Source organism: Berkeleyomyces rouxiae (assembly GCF_048999995.1).
Source record: "Berkeleyomyces rouxiae strain 22BRR77 chromosome Unknown BrBRR77_ptg000003l, whole genome shotgun sequence".
NCBI lineage: Eukaryota > Fungi > Ascomycota > Sordariomycetes > Microascales > Ceratocystidaceae > Berkeleyomyces > Berkeleyomyces rouxiae.
The window spans coordinates 2,939,667-2,955,548 of record NW_027396493.1 but is presented as its reverse complement, the minus strand read 5'-3'; the positions used below and the strand labels follow the sequence as shown (position 1 = coordinate 2,955,548).

Here is a 15,882-nt window from a genome sequence, read left to right as displayed (position 1 = left end):
CCGATTGACAACAACTTGCGCTGCTGCTCAAGCCCCCATCAGTCGTACAGCTAAGATCAGCCACGCTGGAGCCGCTGCTCCGTCCTGCATTGTCCGTCGTCAAAGCCCCCCTTGTCCCCATATTCTTGGCTTCCCATTATGGGTGTCAATGGTCTCTTGGTACTGCTCAAGAGCATCCAGCATCCAGTTACCTTGAAGAAATACGATGGCATGACATTGGGCGTTGATACCTATGGTTGGTTGCACAAGGCCGCCATCTCATGTGCGTCTCTGCTTGCCCAGGGCAAGCCGACCAAACGGTACGTCGCTAATGCTTAGATGCCGCCCAGCCAGCTGTCGAGCCATTGGCTAATTTACGTTGATAGATATGTCGAGTATTGTATACGGCGAGTCCGCATGCTGCAACATTTTGGTGTAACACCCTACTTAGTATTTGATGGCGACTTTCTACCTTCAAAGGCTGCCACCGAGGCAAGCCGAGAACTCAAACGAGAAGCCAGCAAAAAGCGCGGTATGGAGTTTCTCAAGGCCGGGAAGCACAAGCAAGCCGAAGAAGAATTTCAAAAGGCCATTGATATCACACCCGCAATGGCCCGCGCTGTTATCGATGAGTTGAAGAAGCTTGACATCCCGTACGTTGTGGCGCCATACGAGGCCGATTCGCAGTTAGTTTACCTGGAGAAGAAAGGCCTCATCCAAGGCATCTTGTCTGAAGACTCGGATTTGCTTGTGTTTGGTGCAAAGAAGCTCATCACCAAGCTCGACAACTATGGCTCTTGCATAGAAATCTCTCGCGCAGAGTTTTGCCGTGTCCGCGACATATCATTGACGGGCTGGAGTGATGCAGAGTTCCGAAGGATGTGTATCTTGAGCGGATGCGATTATCTAGACAACATACCCGGTGTTGGCTTAAAATCTGCATATCGCTTGATCCGCAAACACAAGACGCCCGAGAGGATCGTGAAAATGCTCAAGTTTGAAGGCAAATCAAAGGTCTCGGAAAACTATATGACGGAATTCGTCAAGGCTGAGCTCACCTTCATCCATCAGCGCGTGTTTTGTCCCATGAAAAAGGAAATGGTCATGCTGAATGACGATGAGACTGGGGCTGCCGACGGGATGCCGTTCATTGGCGCCTGGCTTGAGCCGAGAATTTCACGGCTCATCGCGGCTGGTGACCTTGACCCTATCACCAAGAAGCCCCTGGGGGACATCCCAACGTCTCCTAAGAAGAGACGAGCCCTATCCTTTGGGTCCGAAGCCACAACGCCCACCACAGGGTCACCGGCGCCAAATGCCATTACGTCATACTTTGGTCGACGAATCCCAATGGGCGAGATGGATAGCAACTGCTTCTCCGTGGATCCAGACCAGGTTGCCGAAATAACAAACCACGGTCTTGCTCCTCGTGTATTTCCTTTGCCGAGGCCATATGTCGAAGAGACTGGAACACCCAGACAGTCCCCCCGTCGCCGCCGGCAAACAGAGCCTGTTCAGAATCTTCTGGCCCAGGTTGACTTTTCGGCGCCAACCCCAAGTCCTTCTCTCACCCGCGCAGCTTCAACCTCAACACCGACCCGGCGCAGCGTTGGTCCAGCCTTTGCTGGATTTGGCACTCAATCTCGTCCCAAGAAGAAGGCACGTCTATGCGATGACGATGTCGCTGAGGAAGACGAATCCTCTGCGACCCCTGTTTCCCAACGCAGCAAATTCTTCCCCCAATCTGCGCCCAAGGTTGAAACACCTGAAGCCAAAGTGCCCGAGGTCGAAGTGCCTAAGACCGAAGTAGTCAATACCGAAGTCTTAGGGCCCGCTGTCGCAGCCATCGAAAACCCATCACCGGCAAAAACCATCAACGAAACTGCATCTGAATATCTGGAAACTCTACCTGATCTCGACCAATGGCACACGCCTCAAAAGAGTAGGCGAGATAGCATGTTCAAGGTCTTTGATGACCTTGGGAAATCACAAAAGGCCGAGGCAACGAGAACACCCAACGCGTCTACTCCCGGAACACCCATCATGGGCAGTCCTGCTACGTCTCCACAGAAACGAGCCCGTCACAGTATCTGCCTCATGCCTCCGCCGAGATCGCCTCGGTTCGTCGAAACTGCAGACACTCCCAAACCGCTCAGCAACCTGTCGCAGTTTGTATGTCAGATTGGTCAAGTTGGCAGTGGTTCGCCAAGAGCCAACCGCACCCCTGCGAGCTTCAGCCAGCCCAACCCTACAAAAGCACCATTGGCTCCGGTTCCCAGTTCGGTGATGAGCGGCACTCCAAGTGCATCGTCTCCTCGCATGACCCCACTACAGCGCATGGGTATTCGTGCCCTGAAAACCACGTCAAATTCACCGACGCTCTCGCGCTCGACCTCCCTACGCAACATGAAGAAGCCATTTTGGGAGACGCGCCCTGTCAGCTCCCTTGCCCGCGCTGTCACGGCCGCGTCTGCCCCCAGTCCCACTCCAAGCCCCAGCCCTAGCCCTAGTCCTGCTCTGTCTACCAGTACTAGCACCCCTGCGAGCAGTGCTTCATCTGGCCCAGCGTTGAAGAACAAGGGCAGCCGTAGCATACAGAACATGCAAGGCAGCGAGGACATGCTGCCATTTCTCAACGACGACGGCGAGGATGATACATCGCGTGCCGAATCCACAATGTTGGATCTTTCTCGGTTCCGTTACAATTGATGGTTCAGCTTGCATAGCACACACACCAGATGGCATATCCTCATCTACTATTTCCTATACCCCCCTCTCTTTATCTTGCATCTGGCTTGACTCTTCTGCTACACGTCAACCAGCAACTGTCCATTTAGCACGTTCACCTGCTTTGTTCCAAGTTTTTTTTTTCATGGCATCCCTTCAGAATTGTAATGGACAATCATGTCCACAACAGCACGGCGTGTTCTTTTTTTTTGTTCTCGTTTCTTTTTTCTGTCTCCCTTCCTTGTGTGCCTGTCTCTGTCTGTATGTATGCTGGGGAGGGAAGAGTATGACGAATCCTGGCGGTTTGTTTCTGTTTCTTGTCTGACTTGCTATTAACTAACTCCACGTAAACTTGGGTTTTGGCTGAATTGCTTTTGTGTTGTGTCACGACGATGATAATGGCGCACCCACTATAGAACTATAGGCTAGAATTAAGTCTGCTGATTGATAAATAACTACACAAACCCTTCGTAAATGAATACAGATACATCGATCTTCTCGTATTATTGTAGCCAAGAGCCCAAAGACCCCTCTCTACGACTAGGCGAACAACAGCTTGTTGATGGGCATCCCAGACAGGGGACTTTCTGGACGCTTAAGTTTGCCAACTTATTTGCGCTCCTTTTTATAATGCACCGTTGCTTTTTTGCTCTGCTAGGAGACGAGACGAGTGAGACTGGGCTGAGCTCTTCAAGCTCAGGAACCAACTGTGTGTGTGCAATGTGTATTTACGCATTTGTATGCATGTAAGCTTGGCCCGCACAGGTGGGCTCTGTAATTATTTGAACAGCCACCCTCCCCACTTCCACGTCGAAATTTCGACATCGTGTTCTGTATTCTGCTCACGCCCCAATTCCCACAGCCTCTTACACCGCCCAAACTCTCGTTGTCACCCCCTAACCAGCCCTCCGCCATGTCTCTCTTCCGCTCTTCCGTCCTGCGCTTCGCCGCTGCCGCTCCCCGCCCCGCCGCCGCGCGCGCCTTCTCCAGCTCGGCCCGGCGCCTCGTCAAGGTCGGCGACGAGATCCCCGATCTGCAGGTTCTGTGCGAGGACTCGCCCGGCAACAAGGTCAACCTGCGCGAGGAGTTTGCTCTCGAAAACGGCATCATCATTGGCGTGCCGGCTGCCTTTTCGGGCGCGTGCTCCAGCTCGCATGTGCCGAGCTACATGAACCACCCCAAGCTCAAGCAGGCCGGCCAGGTCTTTGTGGTGTCTGTGAACGACGCTTTTGTGTGAGTGCTGATGGCCAATGGCTAACTTGAGACACCGTTGCTGACAAGATTCCACATGTGCAGCATGAAGGCGTGGCACGATCAGATGGACCCCATCAAGCAGACCAAGGTACGCCTCTGTCAGCCCCAGTGCCCCGGGACTAGCCTCTTCAATGTCAACTAACTCTCCCGTGCAGATCCGCTTCCTGGGCGATCCCTCCGGTGCCTTCACTAGAGCCCTGGAGCTCGACTTTGACAGCAAGGCCATCTTTGGCAACGACCGCAGCAAGCGTTACGCTCTGGTCATTGAGAACGGCAAGGTTGCCAAGGCCTTTGTCGAGCCTGACAACATCGGCACTACCGGTACGTCGGTCCCTCTTGTTCCCCTTTCAGCCTACGTCTCTTCCAGTAATGCCACATTGCGACTAACGCCTGTGTTACAGTGTCCATGGCCAACCACGTCTTGGGTTAGACCGTGAACTACTGAGAAAAATGGAGATTGCATGTCCATCAATGAATATAGCTGCACTTGTAGACTTGGCCACTTGTCTTTTTAAATGTTCCCGTGATGATGTAGTGAGCAGAAGCCAGTGTGGGTAGTCCATTACAATCAAAGGCCTTCTTAAATGCCCGTTGACTGGGCTCTTGGTCGAAGTAGATGTGCTACGGGAGGCTCTGTTGGTATAGAAGCTCAGCATCCCTCACGTTCCCAAATAAAGAAGAACAAAAAAGACACTTCTATCAACACCCAAGTACACAAGTCAGTTATTAAGGTCTCATAATCCGCGTATGACTACATCCTGACACCACAAGCAAAGTGTTTCTCTTTTCCGAGAGGTATAGATTCCGAGACAGCCGATTGTCATGTAGTTGCATAGTGACTACGATGACAAGTGCTGATGGCTAACCCCAAGATATTCCACACTAGTAGGGTTTCTTTCGGTCATCATTCCAGGGCCCGATAATGATCCGGAGGGGGGCTCCCTAAACAGGCCGCCTATACCGCCTGAAGCGCTGGTCTGTACAGTAAGTTAGTAGAGGCCATCGCAACAATCGGCGCTTCGTCATTTTGACCCAAGTCCTTCGGATCAAGGTCAAGTGCCTAGAAGCTAAATATCAGACACCCTATTTGCAAGGAAAAAGAAAATCGCCTCTCTCATGTCACCGCCTTCAGCTTTTTTTCTTTCCTCCGCTGTTTCTCCTCTTCTGCTTGGTGTCTTTCTTTAGATTTCGCCCTCACCGGTCTGACGTCTTGTAGTGTTCGCTGCCTCTGGGCCAAATTTGCTGTTGTTGACTGTGCATTGTCTACTATTAGTCAGTTGTGGATATTGACTGGTTATGTAACGAAGTACCACCTCCTCGCTATACATATGTGTGTATGTACATATACATACTTTGCTGTGCTGGCTAGCTGTGACCACCGCCTTTATTTCATTTCAAGCCTTCAGCCTTCAGCCCACTCACTCCATTGCATATCCTAGTTATCATACCCAAAACCAACCCAACCTCGATTTTTCGTCTCCCTTATTGCGCCAACTTTGGCCTTCTGCCTACGAAGCATTCCCCGATTCTATCGCTCCTGTCCCCCTCACATAATTATTATCATCATTCAAAACAGCCTTCTTTTCATAGCCAAGTGCCCACACCTGAATGTGCAGCCATTACTAGCTAGCCTGACTCGCCCACCATTCCGTCCCTAACCCGAAAGCGAAAGGCAGCTGAGGCTTCGCAACCCGCGCCATCACCAACCTACAAAAAGATCGCCGGAGCTTCAGCAGCCTCACCATCCGATAACCCGCAGCTCTCTCTGTCCTCTCAACCCACCGCCACAGCATCGTCTTCCTCCGACACCTCTGCCCCTGCCGACACCCCTACCGCCACCTCCACCGCCACCTCCGCCGCCCAGGTTTCGCCCTCTATCCCGGTAGACAACTGTAGCAATCCCGACATGTTCTCCGACGACGAAGAGTGTGACTTCCTGTCTCTCTCCAGCGATGACGATATCATTATTGACGATGGGTCAAATGATGAGCTAGAAGGTTCGCCCCGTACCCCCCCCTACAAAGCCACACGCTAGCCTGTCTGTTTGGGCTTGTGATCCCACGCATGGAATTCATACTAATATTCTCTTCTCTTCACAGTAGATTCAGGTGACGAGTTTGACATCTACCAGCCCGACGCCGACTTCATTCTCGACAAAGGCTCTGGTCCCAAAAAGTACACCGACGTTTCCTACAAAGTTAGGGTCCCTGCCGACCTCAAGAAAGAACAAGAGGATGACATTGCCGAGGCCCGGATGATTCTTGATCTCGGCGCAGACGAGGTCGCCATTCTTCTCCGTCGCTTCAGATGGAATAAAGAGCGCTTGATCGAAGATTACATGGACCGCCCCAGTAAAGTGTTGGAGGACGCCGGTTTTGCTTCAACCTCCAACATTCCTCTCAAGATTTGTGCCGTTCCTGGTTTCACATGTGACATCTGCCTCGATGACGAAGAGGGCCTCGAATCATTTGCCATGAAGTGCAAACATCGCTTCTGTGTCAATTGTTACCGCCAGTACCTAACCCAAAAGATCCGCGGGGAGGGTGAAGCAGCTCGGATACAGTGCCCTCACGATGGCTGCCGTCGCATCCTCGATGCTCATTCCCTCAATCTTCTTGTAAAGGGTAGTCTGAGGGACCGTTACCATGAGCTACTCGACCGCACCTACGTTGAGGACCGTGACAAGGCCAAATGGTGCCCAGCACCCGACTGCCCAAATGCTATCGAATGTAGTGTCAAACGAAAGGACCTGGAGCGTGTAGTTCCTAGTGTATCCTGCCTGTGTGGTCACCGGTTTTGCTTCGGCTGTTTATTGTCAGACCACCAACCAGCGCCATGCGATTTAGTCAAACGGTGGCTGAAGAAATGCGCTGACGATAGTGAGACGGCCAACTGGATTTCTGCCCATACGAAAGAATGCCCACAATGCAACTCCACGATAGAAAAGAATGGAGGTTGCAACCACATGACTTGCAGAAAGTGTAGGTATGAATTCTGCTGGATGTGCATGGGCCCATGGAACGAGCACGGCACCAGTTGGTACAATTGCAACCGTTATGAAGAAAAGAGCGGCACAGATGCTCGTGATGCGCAGGCCAAGAGTCGGGTATCGCTACAGCGATATCTACACTATTACAACCGCTATGCCAACCATGAGCAGTCTGCTCGTCTAGATAAAGAACTTGCTATTCGCATCGAAACCAAGATGATTCAGCTGCAGGCTGCATCTGGGCTTTCTTGGGTGGAAGTTCAATATCTCAAGAGCGCGTCACAAGCTGTGCAAACCTGCCGCGAGACCCTCAAATGGACATATGCTTTTGCATACTACCTCACTCGGAACAACACCACCGAGATGTTTGAGGAAAACCAAAAGGACCTCGAAATGGCTGTTGAAGCTCTGTCGCACTTGTTTGAAAAGCCCGTGGCCCAGTTGGCTGACTCTAAGGAAAAGACAGAGATCATGGTAGGTTATCTCGAGCCCCCCCCTCCTCCTCCTGTCTGGATTATGATGACGTCATTTCACGTGCGCAAAATCAGTTTGAGGCTAACATCCATTCTCACCAACAGGACAAGACTGCGTACTGCAACAAGCGTCGTATAATTCTTCTCGAATATGCAGCAGAGACGCTGGCAAAGGGTGAGTTAAACTTTTATTGATGTTTTTATATTTGCAAGTTGCAAACATCATATGCTAACCTGTGTTCCTTTTGTCTCCAGGGCGCTGGGCATTTAACACTGCTAACGAGCAAATTGCAATTCAATCCGGGACTACTCCATCTGCCGCCGCTGCACCCCAAGGTACCGTGACGCCAGCGTAGACATGATATGGCACCCCGTGTTGGGAGGGAGTGTCCATGTTTCTGCGCGTTCTCTTCTCTTTTTTTTTTCCTGACCAAGTATGCGACCTTTAGGACTGGGACACTTGCAATACGATTCTGTTTTGATGGCTTTTTTTCGGGTTGTTTTTCTTTTTTCTCTAGAAGGGGGCGGGGGACCATTGCGTCATTGTTTCTCAGGTATTTTACGTGAACTGTATATAAGGCTCCCTGGCTTAGCCTGCCTTGTCGTTGCTTTTGGATCCTGGCTTGGCCTGGGCTGCTTCGTTTCGGACGGCTTGCCTGGTTGGATTACCAGGGTTTTTGACCTGTTCTTGATGTTTTCTAGCCTTTCCGCTGTGTATGGCTTGGCTTGGTAATGAACTTGGTCACCAGTCGTATCAGAGTATGTAAAAAATATTGATCATGAGATTATATGTGGGTTTCCATCATCCATTCTTTTTTCTTGCAACTACTAGGTAAAAGGGCAGACAAATGCATGATCAACCCTTGATAATCTGTTTGTGGTCGTATCTCTCTTGCTAGGGTTAACTAGGTGCAAGCTGGTGTCATTGTCTGGGCTTGGGCTTGATTTGATGTACAGGACCTGAAACAACGAACACGATGAACCTTTTTGTAGTTATAGTTACAGCACAAGCGCCATGGACGACAAGAACGGTTCAAACAAATCCACGGTTTCGTCGGGCTACAAGCAGCAGTGAGTATGCCGAGATATGATTTGGGCTTTAAACAGGGGCCATGCTTATAGGAGTAGTATGTGCAGGTGGTCTGGTATTTTGCTGGGCAGCCTTGTTATTGAGTTTTGTGGCTATCGGTCTCGAGTCATTGCTTTGTTTTTTTTTTTTTGATGGTACTATTTGTGAGACCAAGCCACTATCATATCTCAAGAAAAGAAAACCCGATATGCTGACATAAAGTCACACATGGGAGCATGAATCGGATGATGTGTGATAGCTACTTGTACGCTAGTGTGTGCTGCTATTGCTGTGGCTGTGGCTGTAGACCGTCGGCGCCACCGAGCCGTGTGATGGAGGTATGTACTTTTGTCGTATTGGGAGATATCACCAGCAGATGGAGCGAGCGGTCGGTGGGTTGCGGGGGGCCCGGGGGGGGGGGGGGGGGGGGGGGGGCACGGGAAGGGGTATTTAGTCAAGGAGACAAAGGGACTCGACTTGGAGTAGAGGGTAGAGGTGGGTGATAGTGGGTGAGTTTGAGATGTCGATGTGAGCTTGTATGTGTGTGCATGATATTACATGCAGTGTAATTGTACTGGGCTAGATCTGTCTCAGTTGTCGCTGTCACATTGTCTTAGCCGCTAGAGACTCTCACGGCGTCGCGTGGTAGAGGAGACGTGAAGTGCTTGGTCGAAGTCAGATGCTGATAACTTGGCGGTTTGCACAAATACCAGGATGCCTATGTGAGCAGTTGTTGGCATGTGAGTGTACTTGATGATGCGTAGATGCGATATGTCCGCATGTAAAGACTTGTTTCTGCCCATGTGCAACATGTAATTACACATATAAGTGTATGTATATGCTTCATGGCTCGAGGTGCCAAGTGGATTCATCAAAGACGCACATGTCACTGAAGCACAGTCCAGAGCTAGGCCTATCTTGTCGTTCATGTTTCCTTTTGATAATTATAGCATTTTAATCTTCACGTCTTTTCTCCTGCGCTGTTCATATTCTTCACATATAGACAGACAGAGTCCGTGTGTTTCGCATGCGCATGTACGTGTGTGTATGCACTTATGCAGACCTAAGCCTAAGACAGCATTCTGGGCCAGCCCTCTTCTTTTTCCTTGTTTTCTTGAGGGAGTGGGGGACGGGAGAGTGGGTCACTGACTTTGACATTAGTTGATGTGTTAGTTATTGTTTATCTTGCACATGTTTCTCTCCCAAGTTACAGGAACATATGTCACGTCGAATCACTAGACCGGGGCTGATATAAAAGCAGTTAGAAGAAAAAGACTACTTGTGGCCTTTGTCTGCTCACACATCACCAGCCACAAAAAAAAGAAAACTAAAGCCATCAGCCTGCAGATTCATCTTTCGTATTGCTATATTGGTAGCATCATGTCACTGACAGAACAGGACATGTACCAACAAGGCCCAGAGGAGAGGGACCATTGTGGTCCTAGTCAGGGACCAAGGCTCAACTAAACCGCTGGAGAGAAAAAGAGGTAAGATTTAGGGGCTTCCTTTTTTTGTTCTTCCTTTCTTCCTTTCTGGTTCTTTCAGGGCACTAAGCCACTTGAACTATTAGCGCAGGCCCCTGAATTGAAAGGGCGGGCGGCCGGGAGATTGCGAGTATTGGAAATCCGGGCGAGCGAAGGATGTGTGGAGAAAGAAAAAAAAAAAAACAAGCTGAACACGGGGGCGGTTGTTCCAAAAAAAAACGAGGCTACTTGACTTGACTTGACTTGACTTTATTTTACGTGACTAAGCTACATGAAAAGCATTACACGGCCCGCCGTGAGGCGGACACAGATCCTAGCAGATCTGCTAGTCATGAGAAAACCCTAGAAATCGGGGCTTTTCAACCCCCGCGCGAGCGTAGGATATCTAGTGGGTGGAATTCTGCATGTGTGGTACAAGGAAACAAGTAACAAAAAAAAAAAAAACGGAAAGTATACAGAAACGAACGCAGTAAAGCACATGGTAGCAAAAGAAAAGACAGAACAGAAGCAAAACAAAAAACGAAAAACCATATCTTCGAAAGATGGCGCCGCAGACAAAGGAAATATGTGAGAAGGTGGTGTGGATTTATTCAGCCTGCGTGGCGCTGGGCATCAACTTCTTTGCGAGAGCGCGGAAGCCCTTCTCGGAGACGATCAGCTTCTGAATGAATCTTTCTTGGAAAGGTCTAGCGACATGGGCGCAGGTCCATGCGTGAAAGGCAGACTTCTCCTCGTTGCAGTCTGGGCAGAGTAGTTCGGCGTCTTCGTGAGCAAAGCGGCGGTGGTACTGGGCGAAGTCCCCATGAGCGGATCTCGCACTCAGCACACGACCAACCGTCTGTCGTCCGAAGCTTTTATACTCGTGCTTCCAGAGTTTGGGCGCATCTAACTGGTGTGTCAGGTGGGAGGGCTTCTTCTGGGTGTTCCACCACTTGTCAGAGCCTTCCTGGAGCCATGTTTTGCGCCACCGCTGGGCCCGGGCAAGCGACATAAACTCTGTCTCTGTGTGGTCCCTGGCAGCGCCTCCTTTTGCGCGTTCGTCAGCCAAAAAAAAAAAAAAAAAAAAAAACGAGGCTACGGACGGAAAAAAAAAACAAGGTAGCCAATTTGCCGATTTTGATGCAATTTTTCCCCCTCCATTTTCTACTTCGTGAGATTGGTGATTTTTGTAGAAAAAAGAGAAAAAGAAAACTTGAGCCTTTGCAAATTGCTGTTTTCGACAACGACAGGATTCGAACCTGTGAGGGCGAACCCATATGATTTCTAGTCATACCCTTTAACCACTCAGGCACGTTGCCGGAAGATGTTTTTGATGTTTTGTGATTCCTTATCTTAGTTTTTGAAGGAAAAAGACAATGCGCGACTGAAATTTTTGGGGTGTATCGACACCCAAAAACAAGCTTTTGGTGTAAATGGAGGGAGACATTGGAAACAAAACTGCGACGAAATTTGTTTTTGTAGATATTGTTGTTTATTTCGACGCCATGTGAGATTTTTTTTTCTTTTGCAACTTCAGTCAATACATGTTAACCTCAACAGATCAAACTCAATTCAAGAACCAGTCATCACCATGTAGCTTTGTGGGCAAACTGTGTCGTACAAGTCAACGTTTGAATGCCACAACGACCAAGCTCAGATATTAGCTATGAAACTCCCATCACTTACGCTTATACGAGATCTTGTAATTGATGAAAACAAAAGACCACTTCATGTTTCGGTCTCGTCCAGTCAGAGCAAGATGGCAAATAAACTCTTTGTATTAGTTGCTCCAAGCCTGGATTCCCGTGACGTGATAACATTCGTGTACGACAAAGCCACAGTAGCAGGCGGGCAAGTGCGTTGGTGGAGGGCGACTACATGGTTTGGGAAAAGAAGATGCCGCATGACGCCAGGAGCTTTGGCCTTTGCCTCACTGCACTTGTCGATGGTGGAGTTTTGGCTGTGACAAACAAGTGGGAAAGGGTAAAAGTGTAGGTACAACCATGGTCTGCTATGCACGATTCGAGTGCACGTCCATCTGTCTGTGTTGCATGTGTGTGGGCGCATGTGTGGTTGGATGTGCTTTTCCACAGCCAGCCCAAATGAAATGCTGTGCCCTCACGCATCACAAGCGCACATCACTGCCGCTCCCTTGCGTCGAGGACTTTGCTTCTTTGCTAGTTCCCTGGCTCCATGCGTCCCTCTTTTTGCTCCGCTGGCTGGAATAGGCTGAGGCTGGGGCTACTGGGTGTGTGCTGATTCTTTCCCCTTTGTCCCTTTATCTGCGTCATAGACTGGGGCATAAGCCCTAGAAATAACTCTCAGTTCCTCCATCCCAACAATCGATCGCAGAGATGGCGCTGCTAGCGCTGGCTGGATGGCCAGAGAAGAACAGGCTGTTGGGTGGAAGCAGCGTATTGCACGGCAGAAACTCGCAATCAAACAACGGATGGAAATAGAATCGCCCCGTTGCGTTGGCGGGCTGGGCGGCCACAGGCCATGTGCGCACATTGTGTATTGTGTGGTCTTTTTGCGTTGAGTGTATGTACACACATACATAGATCTGGGTCTAGACTCCGTGAGGCCACCGCCGCGTGGCTAAGCGATGGGTTGTATTCCAGCAACGAAGATGAGGCCAGTTGGGAGAATCTGCAACAGAGGTAACTAACTAATGTAATACCTAACTACCTCAAGTGTTCGGGTCTGTGGTTGATTATGTAGAGGGTCAAACAGGCACAACCCCCTACAGGGCAGGTGACAGAGAGTAGACGTTGGTTTTGTTTAGAGGGCACGACGGAGCGTGATATCACCTTCTGCACGGACCTCTGCTTGAAAGAGGGGAAGGGATTTGTGTGAGTGTAGCTATACTTGTTCTTATAGGCACACCTGCCTTCAAATGTCAGCCAGAGATGTACAGGTACTGGGGCGCACAAGGGAAGGAGGCAGTTGAGTTGAGAGTCGGGGTGGGGGGTGGGAGGGGCCACCTTGCAAGCACCTTCTGTTCTTGATCTTGCTGTGTTCCTTAGCTTATTTAGGTCGTCAAGTGTGAGTGGGTCCCTTAGCCCCAGTCCTTGCCCCTGCTCCCTCTGTCTTTGACTCTTGCCTTTTTTGCCACCAGCCTTGCTGCTTCTTTGCCTTTGCCTTTGCCTTTGCCTTCTGCTTCTGGCCTGCGCTTCTGCCTCCCTCCGCTTTATTCAGGGGTAGGGAAGTTCCGGCATTGCAAAGCGTGGAAATGAAACGACGTGATCTCCAAATCCATAACGCGCTTTGTAGTGGGGTTGGTTCCATGCAGAAGTACAAGTACCATGTACATACAAACTAACTACACACGTACACCAGCATGATGTAGCTAGCTACGTAAGTGTAGATAGTTGGGTTATGTCAAATGCGAGGCTCCAAGCTCTCTCTTGCCCACGCATTCACCCTCTGCAATTCTGTGCTCCGTCATTATTGTTACCCTCATTCACCTTCAAGCTACACTTACACTCACCTGAGAGACAAGATGAAGCAGGCAGCCTGCAGGCTTTGCAGTGGTGCGCGCCTCAAAGAAAAGCGTGAGGCTAGGGAGTTGGTTGCAACTGAAAGTCACCATAGATGTTCACAGTGCTGCGTGACCACTTGCATGGAAGCTTGTCTGCTACAAGCCACCGGGATATGAGAGATATAGTGCTTTATTCGGCGTCACAAGTGCGACAGACACGATGGATAGGATACACACATACACATCGTAGGTATGCACATGGTACTTTCATTTCATCACCATAGCTGGTTAGCTATACATACTCGTGTAGTCATGTTTCTTGTAGAATTGGTATACCAGTAATTGTCGAGTCACATCCGCGGTCTGGCATGTTCATCAGTGTTTGAATATGCGTCGCCTTCACAAACCATCTAGTTCCTTGGTATAACTACACTTGTGTGACACAAAAGTATGTGTATGTACATAGATAGATGCACATGTATAACGTTAGTCTAGCCTAGACGAAACTGCGTCTTAGATCTACAGAGCGCAACGAGTAGTGCGAGACATCGTGAGATGGCATGCGGAAAGGCGAAATGTAGTCACGTCGAGTCTTGTGTTGGGTTTCGTTGTATATGATGCTTGTCTTGTACTACATCCATACATAGGTATCTCCTTGGAATAGCCCCTTGTAGTAGGCAGGTTTTCACTTTACACCCTAACTGGGACCTACAATCTCAAATCTTGGCCAAAGACCCCTTGCTTCGAGCAGTAGCGGCATGTGACAGATTAGCCCAGGTTGAGATACACACCAATCTAGTTTTGTAGTCGGCGTAAGCCGGTCTAGGCCAACATTTCCCAGTCGTAAGAGGTATATATATACACATGTAGTATTTTTTATATGGTTGGCTAGTCACATCAAGACATCTATCTTCCCTTGAGTCCAATATCATCCGAGCATAGCCAGGGTACGGAGCTTTGTGTTTTTTTATCCTTCTTTCTCTTCTGATCTTGATGAAGAAGCTTCAATTTCTTCAGACGAATATTTCGTTTAAGAAAAAAACAAGCCGAAGCAAGAGAGTGTTCCTTTGTAAAGCTCCGAAGTTGATGTCTGAGAGCTTGGACTCTACTGGGGACTACAAATAGACAATCAAGGTTGTGGGTGGGTGGGTATTGTATAGGTTGAGGCTTCGATTTATACAGAAAAAAAAGAAAAAGTCCCGAGCTTCTCACGTCCTGTTCATTCCGGACGAAAAAGGCCCGTCTAGAAGACGTAGAAAATGAAGACATGCACATGTACATTCTTTGAAAAAGTGATGTGTGTCCTGATCCTAGAAAGAAAGAAAGACCCCCTTCAAATGAAGCAGTGTGAGCCGTGTTTCATATTGCATCCGGGCTGTTTGCGAGGCTGTGGACTGGCTGGATCCAATATCTGTAACTATGGATATGAAGACTTACAGTCGGAACTATTAGCCTATGCTGGGCAATATTGTCGGTGGGTGAAGGGAGGGAGGGTGGATAGGTGGCTGTATAATGTTGGGTGTTAGCCGCCTGTACCACTTGTGGTTGTCTACATGTATGTATACGGTTGTCATTATTTCCAAGAGATAAGCGACACAGATATATTATTGTATGTGTATATCTTGTATGTATGTATGTACCTGATTGCCCTAGGTCAGGCTTCCCTGTAATATCCAAGGCTAGCCAATAGCCAGCTCAGACGGCAATGCAGTGTCGCCAGCGTGCGGCGTGCTGGGGCCTTCTGGAAACTAAGGGAAGCAATGGATGGCAGTTGTGGTAGAAAGCTCTGTGCCGCCGGCCGGAACTGTGATGAGGATTGGCGCTGTGCCGGTATCTGCTTGGAAGGGCGTGTGTGAGTGCGTATTATGTGTGCGCTTGGTCGTTGCGAGCTGACCCAGGATGGGCTTCTACTTGCACAAGTGAGAAGGTACAGGTAGCATAGAGAGAGAGAGAAAGCCCTATAGCCACATGCGTAGTTGGCTATACAAGTGTACAGTTACTATGGCGTGGGGTGGCGTGGATGGGTAAGCGTCGGGTCCCGCGATGTTGCAATCTGGATGGGCCTTGATTCTTCATGCGAGGTCGGGCTTGTGTGGCTGCTCTGCTCTGGTGGTAAGACTGCACTGCACTGCACTACACTGCATGTTGCGGTTCCCATGTCTTGGTCTTTTGCCGTCGCCGCTCAAACAAGGCGTGGCGGGGTGCGTATGCTGTGGGTGATGTTTGTTTATACAAGCAAGCAACTAGCTATAGTTGACCGCCAGCACAACTACTTGTAGCAGATACATCTGGACGTCCACCCTCAGAGAGGGGCGTGCTGGCAGCCGGCCGTGGGCGTAGAGGCGAGGCAGGTCTACGTACAAGAACAGCGAGGGGCTGTGTTTTCCGTTTCGTAGCTTATTTCTGCTGGCAAACAGCCGGCCAGAGACCGACAGTGAGTTTATACG

General features: G+C 49.7%; 4 protein-coding genes across 4 annotated transcripts; 3 read left to right on the top strand and 1 right to left on the bottom strand.

The window, feature by feature from the left end:
• Nucleotides 1–138: 138 nt before the first annotated feature.
• On the top strand, nucleotides 139–2,688 carry BROUX77_003998 (uncharacterized protein; the record flags this gene model as incomplete). Its single annotated transcript, XM_073748713.1, has 2 exons — nucleotides 139–299; nucleotides 366–2,688. The coding sequence occupies 2 exons, from the start codon at nucleotides 139–141 to the stop codon at nucleotides 2,686–2,688; spliced, it is 2,484 nt and encodes an 827-aa protein (XP_073606423.1).
• A 931-nt stretch (nucleotides 2,689–3,619) lies between these two features.
• On the top strand, nucleotides 3,620–4,390 carry BROUX77_003997 (uncharacterized protein; the record flags this gene model as incomplete). Its single annotated transcript, XM_073748709.1, has 4 exons — nucleotides 3,620–3,939; nucleotides 4,003–4,048; nucleotides 4,116–4,281; nucleotides 4,362–4,390. The coding sequence occupies 4 exons, from the start codon at nucleotides 3,620–3,622 to the stop codon at nucleotides 4,388–4,390; spliced, it is 561 nt and encodes a 186-aa protein (XP_073606422.1).
• An 898-nt stretch (nucleotides 4,391–5,288) lies between these two features.
• BROUX77_003996 (uncharacterized protein) lies at nucleotides 5,289–7,778 on the top strand (the record flags this gene model as incomplete). The annotated part of the gene is made up of 5 exons (XM_073748708.1): nucleotides 5,289–5,294; nucleotides 5,591–5,957; nucleotides 6,060–7,423; nucleotides 7,528–7,597; nucleotides 7,678–7,778. The coding sequence occupies 5 exons, from the start codon at nucleotides 5,289–5,291 to the stop codon at nucleotides 7,776–7,778; spliced, it is 1,908 nt and encodes a 635-aa protein (XP_073606421.1).
• A 2,783-nt stretch (nucleotides 7,779–10,561) lies between these two features.
• On the bottom strand, nucleotides 10,562–10,966 carry BROUX77_003995 (uncharacterized protein; the record flags this gene model as incomplete). The annotated part of the gene is made up of 1 exon (XM_073748707.1): nucleotides 10,562–10,966. One exon carries the CDS (start codon nucleotides 10,964–10,966, stop codon nucleotides 10,562–10,564), a length of 405 nt encoding a protein of 134 aa, XP_073606420.1.
• Nucleotides 10,967–15,882: the final 4,916 nt, after the last annotated feature.